Source organism: Rhynchophorus ferrugineus, unplaced genomic scaffold, assembly GCF_030347505.1.
Source record: "Rhynchophorus ferrugineus isolate W39M unplaced genomic scaffold, kcgeb_rfMv2 rfM2, whole genome shotgun sequence".
Classification (NCBI taxonomy): Eukaryota; Metazoa; Arthropoda; class Insecta; order Coleoptera; family Curculionidae; genus Rhynchophorus; species Rhynchophorus ferrugineus.
The window spans coordinates 68,469,604-68,478,859 of record NW_027472581.1 but is presented as its reverse complement, the minus strand read 5'-3'; the positions used below and the strand labels follow the sequence as shown (position 1 = coordinate 68,478,859).

General features: G+C 28.5%; 2 protein-coding genes across 5 annotated transcripts; one reads left to right on the top strand and one right to left on the bottom strand.

Moving 5' to 3' along the window:
- The first annotated feature begins 81 nt into the window (after nt 1-81).
- On the top strand, nt 82-7,550 carry LOC143191279 (uncharacterized). Of its 4 annotated transcripts, none has more exons than XM_076396189.1 (4): nt 82-216; nt 2,078-3,661; nt 4,196-4,321; nt 4,832-7,550. In XM_076396189.1, the coding sequence occupies exons 2-4, from the start codon at nt 2,086-2,088 to the stop codon at nt 5,143-5,145; spliced, it is 2,016 nt and encodes a 671-aa protein (XP_076252304.1). In that variant the 5' UTR covers nt 82-216; nt 2,078-2,085; the 3' UTR covers nt 5,146-7,550. The 4 variants fall into 4 exon arrangements, with proteins under 4 accessions (XP_076252304.1, XP_076252307.1, XP_076252306.1 ...); XM_076396191.1 differs by lacking the exon at nt 82-216 and adding an exon at nt 445-565; XM_076396190.1 differs by lacking the exon at nt 82-216 and adding an exon at nt 1,386-1,526.
- LOC143191281 (U11/U12 small nuclear ribonucleoprotein 48 kDa protein) lies at nt 5,341-7,677 on the bottom strand. The gene is made up of 5 exons (XM_076396193.1): nt 7,463-7,677; nt 7,182-7,410; nt 6,312-6,447; nt 5,773-6,236; nt 5,341-5,708 (listed from the first exon to the last, which is right to left on the bottom strand). The coding sequence occupies exons 1-5, from the start codon at nt 7,586-7,588 to the stop codon at nt 5,404-5,406; spliced, it is 1,260 nt and encodes a 419-aa protein (XP_076252308.1). The 5' UTR covers nt 7,589-7,677; the 3' UTR covers nt 5,341-5,403.
- Between the last annotated feature and the right edge of the window lie 1,579 nt (nt 7,678-9,256).

Sequence of the window (9,256 nt, the reverse complement as noted above, 5' to 3'; positions counted from 1 at the left end):
TGTAACAAATGTATTAATAATGAATAATAAATAAAAAAACCACAAAAGGAAATCTATATTTAGCAAATCATTTGTTATCTCCAACTAATAAACATTATTCATTCTCTATACGTTTTTTAACCTATAACGAAAAATAATAGAGCTGTTTAACTTGTTATAGTATAAAGTGTAGAGCAAAACTATATATTATTATTTTTTTCAACCGTTTGTAGACAAGTAAGTTAATTATAATTCAAAATTTATTATTTCCTAATTATTTATTTTTTACATTTTAATCTTTAATAAGTATGAAAAGAGGCATATTATAAAAATACAGCTATATTATAGAGTAGAAAAATAGTGTTAATATTAATTAAGTTAAAAATATATTAATCAAATTTAGGTTTTGGTAATTTTTGGCGAAGTTTTCCATTATGTTATCACAATGACATCAATACCGCATTACTTCTTTATAATATTATAACTCATACCCAGACCATGGACTTTACAATTGCGTTTTGCTAGTTCTCTTAATTATCTAAAATATAAGTGTAATTCAGTCGAGTTAAATATAAATTTTTCATTGGTATGTATTTTTTATAATTTAAGAAGTAAGTTTTCTTGTTTATTAATAAAAATAGATAATATATAATGTTTCAGGATAGTTTTTAAGTTTGTAAAATAAAGGGGCCTATATTTTTAAATATTTTAACATTATAGCAGCATAAATATCTGGTAAATCCGCCAAGACTTATAATCGAAGTTCTGAAAGTAATTTAACTTTGTTAAGATGGGTTTGGATTGGTTTATTTTATAAAGACATATGAGTAACAACATAAAATATTTGCGAAGGTTTGTTATTTCTGAACTTCTGTTTGATTTGGTCAGATAAACTATTTCATATCAAATCATCTATAATAATTATTACTCTATATCAATTTTATTTTATTTAACCATCTATATCAAATTATTATAATAAGTGGGATTAATAAAAGTATATTCTTATTTAAATTTTAACACAAAATAATATCAAATAAACTTAGTTGTTTCAGTTGGCGTTATTTTAAGGCAATCAAAATTGTTCCAAAATTCAATGTCATTATCGATGTAGAGCTTGCAATACATAAAAGATAATGTTTCATAAAAGAAAGTAAATACTTATACTATAAATTGATTTAAGCACGAAGAAAAAACATTAAAAATTAAGTCATATATCTAATATCTATATTTTCAAATATTCTTTGATAATATTAGGCCTGTAAATTAGTTCTAAAGGAATTTTTTTTAATTTGAAGCTTTATTTTGACAAATCCGTACACTGTATTTTATTTAAAGCATTGTCAATCGATAACCGCTAGATTTTCCCATCTCTTAGACAATTTACGGATTCCATCTCGAAAGAACGATGTAACTCGTGAGTCTATTTAGAAATCGACCCATTTTGTTGGTATCTAAGAAATGAAGCGCTGAAGAGAACAAGTAGTAATCAAAAGGAGCAAGGTCCGGAGAAAACGGCGCGTGGGGTAGCAATTCCCATTTTAATATTTGTAAGTACGCCTTTACCGGTTTTGCAACATCAAGCTTTATAATGCTGAAGAATAATATTGTTGTGTCTTTGCTCGTATTCCGGTCGTCTTTCGGGCAGTGCTCGGTTCAAACTCATCAATTGTTATCAATAGCATTGATGGTTTCATCGAACTATGCCTTCAAATCCTCCTCTTCAATTTTTTGTGTCCTGAACTTCGGTGTTAAAACAATCGCTTTTAAAACGTCGAAACCAGTATTTATGCGTTGAAATCGATGGAGCATGGTTGTCATAAGCTTTACATAGCATTCAATGAATAAATTGAAGTAAAACAAAGTAAAGCATCCCCTAAATGCGATTAACTTGCTACAAATACATATTTTCAGGCACATTTTACACGCACTGAAAAAATGTTTTGTTCATACTTCGACGGAAAGTGAAGCCCGTCAATGAAGTTAGAAACATTGTTACAAGTATACCAAATGCACAGTAACACCATCTGTTGTAAATCCTTTAAAATTAATTTATAGGCCTAATAAGTCGACAACATAATGAAGTGATTTATTATTACAGATGTAACCATGAACAGATCGGATTTTAAAAGAAAGTTGGGAAAACTCATGGGTACCACCGCTAATCCACAAATATCAAATACCATGGAAACGTGCGATGATGATCCTTCAGGAGAATATGAAGAGCCACAAATGCTGAATTTGGATTTCCGTGCAAGCGCTGATTACATTACCGCTAACGTATACTCACCAACGCCACTTAGTGATCCGAATACGAAAAATGATTCCAACACGGCCCAACTACCGTATTACCTCGATATGGAAAAAACTAAAGCTGTGTTAGATTCCCCTAGGTTTCGTTTCGATGCCAAACCACTGCCAACATTGGATGTCATAAATAGACCGCCCATGCCATTACCTGTTGACGCGAGTCCGTTGAAATCGAATAAACAGCTTCCTACGAAACCAACACCTCCTTCCAAACCAGCTATTCCAATGAGACCAGTTAAACCTCATACATCACAGTTAGAATTTTCTCAAGGATATGATTCTAATGATGAGTCTATTTATGAACTGGAACCAAAAGTTGAGGAAACAAAACCCGTAAAAAAACCTCCACCAAACATCAAACCTAAGATCAATTTGTTTAAAGGAACATCAGTTAGAAATGCTCCAATATTAAGCAGCAGCAGTTTGAAGACGCCTAATAAAACACTGACATTAGAAGAACCTAAGAAAAAATCAGTTTCCGAAATTAAATCGAAAAAAGAAGATAAAAATGTACAAGAAAAAGTTATATCAAAAAATAATCCTAAATTTAATACCACGAAAGAAACACCAGTTAGAAATAATTACAGAGTGCAAAGACCTGCAGCACCAGCTCCACCGATCAGTTTGAAACCACATAACGAAACGCCACTGTCTTACCGAGAAGATAATAACGAAGAAGAATCTATTTATGAAATGGAACCTCAAATAGAACAAATAAAACCAATAGAAAAGCCAGTTATACAAGTAAAACCTAAAATTAATCCTAGAATACCAGGTAGTAATACAGAAAAGCCTAAACCACCGCCACCGCCAAAAGATTTAAAAAATTCTGTTCAGAATTACCAAAATTATGATCGTAATGAAGGATCGATTTATGAAATGGAGCCACAAATAGAACAAACAAATCCAAAAAATAAGCCTTTACCACAAGTAAGACCCAAAATCAATCCAAGAGCAATAGGTATAATTGATTCAAATATAGAAAGGACTAAAATTCAACCTCTGCCAAAGAATTTAAAGACCAATGATAGTAATGAGGAATCGTTTTATGAGTTGGAGCCAGATATAGAAAAAACAAAACCAAACGAGTCAGTTTTAAATATAAATCCTAAAACGGCTCGAGTTAAGGAAGCTCCAATTAAAAATTACACTTTTGTGCATAAACCTCTAGCATCAGCTACGCAAAATAGTTTGAATAATTCTAACAAAAAACAATCCTTTTGTAAAAGAAGTGACAGTTTCAAAACAGGACAAATGCCAGGAATAAAAATGGGAAATAAAATAAGAGATATTAAAAATGATTTAGTTAAAAACACACAAAAATCTGAAACACCATCACCACCGAAAAATTTGATAGCACAGTCCGGTGTACAAGGTAAGTTCATACATTTTTTTATAATAGTTTATTAATCAACTCAAATCAATTGTTGATTAATTTTTAACTGTGTTTAAATTTAAACGTATTTTTAACTTTATTGAGTATTATTGCATAAGGTTGGAGAAAAAAAGTAATTCCGGTTTTCTTAATATCAATATTTATCTAGTTTAACATTTTTTAGTAATAGTCTATAGAACATTCTAGATATAGCGTCATTTGACTACCCAGTCAAAAGTTAATGCGTTTTGAAAATAAAGATTTCAGAAGGTTCTTTAGACATATTTCATATTTTTGTTTTCGAAAAAGGAAAATGCAATGACGGAACGACAAAAGCTATCAAAACGGCATTTATCTCACTTATGTATATGAATGAATACGCCTTCAAAGATATAAAAGAAAAAACGAGATGACTTTTTCCCAACCCAATATGTATAGTAAATTTATTAATTATATTGATTAATAAATTAATTTTGCTAAAATACCTATATTAAAAAATATATCACCAACATATTAAGCTGTTATACGTTTTAGAGCCCATATGGAATGTATCAAATATAACAGAATTACCTAAACCTCCACCACTAACAAAACAATTTAGTTTAACCAATTTTCAAGACATTCCTTCTGATTCTAGTGAAGAAGAAATTGAAAGTAGAGGTAAACAGTTTTAGTTTTTCACGGACTTTTGCACATCATACAAAACAAATTAATACCTCTCAACATTACATCTTTTATTTAACCAGTAGGCATATTAATCAATTGTTCAATAGAGTTCCTTCCATTATCTTATCATTCCGGTCGTCATTAACTAGTTTCAGATTTCTCCCATGATCAATCCTCCAATTATTTAGAAGGCACAATTATAGTAGCATTGTTCATTTGTTCAATTTAGATAATTCCTATCAGAATATCTGATAATATAAAATTCTCATGAATAATAATCGATTTTTGAATATTCAGGAGACCATATGTAACGGCATAATTGTTCTACACTTCATAAAATGTGTTACCAAAATCCATCCAATTATCAAAAGCTATCAAATATGTGAATAATCCCAATCTAACATCTATATACATCATTTTCATTAAGCAAATTTAATAAAAAAACACAGCTTTTTTCCAGTCAGTACAACATTTTGTAACAACAATAATTTGTAATAATTTCAGTTGATGCAACCCAATCCAGATTTTATAGGAACACCGATAGAAAAGGAACAAAATATCTCCTGCAGAATCGTGGAGATGGTGCATTTCTTTTTAGACCGAGTGATGCCTACAAATTAGTGTTAACTGTAGTGTATAATAAACAGTTTCATAAATTAGGAATTGATTGTAATGATAAGGATCGTTTCTATTGTATCGGAGACGAAGCAAACACCTTTAAGACATTGGACGAATTAGTTGATTATTATAAAGTTAATCCACTGTCGGTGAAAAGTAATGATGGGGTAAAAAATCTATATTTAAGAGATGTTCTATGAGTTAATAGTTAGAATTATTAAACTAGTTATAAATTATTTATCTCATCAATATTATATTGTTATATAAAAATAACAATATATTAGTATGGAAACAAAAATAACATATAGAGAATTGCAATCAAACCTGAAATGGATAATTGAGAAAATCTTTTTTCCACTACAACTTTTGGGTTCGTTTGGAAAAAATACAACAGATTATAATAATTAAAAAAATATTTTATTAATCCTACAACTCAGTTTTTAAATTTCTTAAGGAGCCTATTTCCTTCTGTCCCTTTCATATTTTCTTACTAAAGGATTGTGTCTCTTTCTCTCTCTATCATAACGTCTTTCTCTGTCCTTATTCTTATCGCTGATTGGTCTAATTTTTGCATAAGATTCTTGTTCTTTTATGTATTCTTGTTGTTTATAGTTATTGGCTTGTTCATTAGTATTAGTTGTGTTGCCGTTTTGATTGTAATATCCGTTGTAAGAATGAACGGGTAATTCCATATTTGAAGAATAATCTATATTTGTTACAGTAGTTGATTCCAAATAACTACTATTATCACAATTGAATTGGTCTAAAAAAATACCATGTATAATTTATTCACATGTATGCAATTTAAACTAACAAATAATACTTACTGGTGTCTACATTAATATTGGTATCTATAACTCCTTGATAAGCATGACTCCAATCTGTTATGATACCATCACCTGTCGAATAATATGAGTTAACATAAGCATTTGGATATTGGTTTACTGTTATATGATTCCATTGGGTGACATCTTGAACTTGATTTTGATAAGTAGTCTCTATATAATGGTACTGATCATGGTTGCTTTGATTGTGATTTTCTGATTCTTTCACTTGCTTTTCTCTCTTTTTTTGTTTTTCCTTTTCCTTTTTTTCCTGTTTTTGCTTTTGTTGAATCCACTGTGCATACATTTCCATCTGATTGTTAATAACCTCTCTTATAACTTCTGTGTGGCTTTTTTTACTTGTATGAACTGACTTATACTTTACTTTTCTACGCTTTGCATCTCTTTCTAATGACAGTTTTTCTTTTACAGATAATTCTTTAGTGCTTTTTGTTTCCGGTAAATCTCTGACAAATTTTTTTTTTTAATTTTAAGCTTTGGTATTAAAACTGTAAACATAAAATAGAGTAAAATGTACTTACAGTGTAAATTCTTGGGGTTTTTTCGGTCCTTCAGTATGTTTAAGACAATAATCATATAAGGCTAGTCTTTCATCAGTTGAAAAGTTACTCATAAGCCGATCAGATGTCATGGGATCAACTTCTTGGCCATTCCAAACTATGAAAATATTTTAGTTTTTATAATGATTCAAAAACACTGTATTGAAAGTACAGTGATTGAAAGATAATTTTCAATTAGGGCAGCGTAAAAATACAATTTGTGATTGGATTACTTAAAGTTGAATTTTCAATATGATTGATTAATTGGTCAGATTAATTGTATTCTTATATATAGTTTTAATTAAAACTATAGATGACATTGATAAAAATGTTTTAGCTTTTAGTTTTTTTAATTACTTAAAGATTAGCAAATAAATTATTTAACATTGTACATTATACCCAAAATACATTAACTATTCAATATTTTGTAACAAAGTTAATAATCAAAAATAATTACATCTGAGTTCATAGTGAAAAAAAACCTATATATTAATAATTAAATAAGATGAACATCCAACAAAATTCATATTCACTAACAACATAAGCATACCTCAAGTCATCCAATTAAATTCAAAAAGGATATTAAAAAAGGATATGATTGTATCATTGGATTTTTTAAATTTATATTTAGTTTGCATGCTATTTCAATGCAAAACCAATTGTAATAACAATGGTCTGAAAAAAATTAATATTAAGTTTTACAATCTTTTACAATTTCTATGGGGCAAAATATTTATTTGCTCCATAGTGATGTGGCTGTTATTGATATAAAGATAAGTTTCGTATCCTTAATTTAATATTAATATATATATGTATATATATATAATTTGATATTTATATTGCTTCACTTACCTGGTCTGAAAGCAACATTAATACTTCTAGCATAATTTAACAGATCTATTTTGGTCTTGGCATCCAATTTAATAGAATTTTTATCATTACAAACTGGTTCGGATAAAAATTGATCATCTAACCTATACCCACAAGAATGGAGTTTACATTTCTCTGTATGGTCTTGTGAAGTTTTAAAGCTTATTAAATGTGCTTTGTTTATAGGACATATTACTTTGGGATTATCTGTCTAAAATTAGTGTTTAATTTATTACTTAATTTTTTATAAAATAGAAATTTACCTCCAATGTCTTTTTCACTGTCCAACCTAAAGACTGTAGAATTGAATGAACATTATCTTCTGATGAGGATATATATTGCTTTAAACTTTGCAGTTGTTTTTTTCTTACTTCTATATTAAAATCCATAACTACATTATACCGTCTAGAAACAAATCACAAATATGTAATTGATATTAAAACATAACATAACCTTCGATAACCATAGTTGCCAATGTGTTTTTTGTTAAAATAATTATGTAATCGAAAAATCATCACCAAAAGGAAATTAAAAACTAAAGTGTGTAATAAAAGTAGAATATCTTTAAATTACATATATTAACAAATTTTAAAATTATATAAAACAAATAATACTATTGTTTTTCTTACGAATTTTAAAATGTTAGAAATTTGGCAACATTCACAACATTCATGGTATAAAATAAAATAGAAATGTTGGAACTACCGACTAAAAACGGCTATCGACTGTTTAGTAATTCACGCAATTTTTACTAGTTCATTCCAATACTTTTAGTCAATTACTTTAATCGTAACTAGTTCTGTTGATTGTCTTTATAGGAACGGGTAGTTTTAAACCTATAATTCTTAATTTTATGACATATTTTTTATTGTTTCTTATTTTATGACGTAAAACCAATGGATCTGCTAGAGTGTTTTCAATATCTGCAAAAACTACTGAAACCATTTTAAATAACTGCTTCATTTGTTTAATTAATTATGAAATTGTTCAGTTTACAGGGAGTATAATCGGTATTTAGTATATTTAATAATGTATTATATATTTAGAAATAAAATAATAAATGATCCAGTTAAGCTATACATGTTATGTATAAAAGTACAATCAAAATATATTATCTCAAGGTTTATTGATTAAAAAGATGCCAAAGTAAAGGCTGGACAAACCCAATAAAAATCGTTTAAGATGTTTTACCCAACCGCCACAGTTATTATTAATAGACACTCTTAAACATTTATAAATCTGTTTGTATGCAGGATCCAATAATGAGCTCAAAAATTAAGAGAATTGAGAATACTTCTTATTACATATATTATATTATATTTATTATTACATTATATTTATTATATAATATTGGTATTGTGTTATTGTATTTATTACAAAAAGTATACAACAATGAAAGTAATTCTGTGTCTGTCTCATAGAAACCACTGGTTAAATTAATTTCACTTGTGTGACGATCATCAGTATCTAATAATTATAATGTTAAAGGTCATACAGGCACTGATTATTTTTTAGTAACTGAAATGTTAGTCATGTGACAAGTTATGCCAAGTAATTTAAGAATTAATATTTAAACAGGAACAGTTCGTGTTTAAAATTATTTTTTTTTAATATTTGTCTATATATTGAAGTTTATTAGTGTTGGGAACTATCTAAAGGCAACAGCTATCGACTGTTTACGAATTGACCACTTTTTACTATCGACTGCTTATAATCGGGACTGCTTTATTCGACTCATAATTTTTCAAATGTCTGCATATATGTAAATTTTCTAAAATAAGAAATTATTTTCTTTGGCCTCCCAAAAATTAGTACAAGAAGGAATACGCAAATCTCCGTCTCACTTGTACAGTCCAAAAAATAAAAAAACATTTGTAAGCAGACATTGAATGATATAGAAATAAATCAAGGTGGTGGCTAAGTGACGCAATGGTTAAGGCGTCAGGACAGTCCTGCTGCTGGGGCATGTATGTATTTTATGTTTGTGACTATAATTATAAATGTTTTCATAGGCAACAGTGGAAAATCCGACAAGAATTCAGTTGTAATCCGAGGTA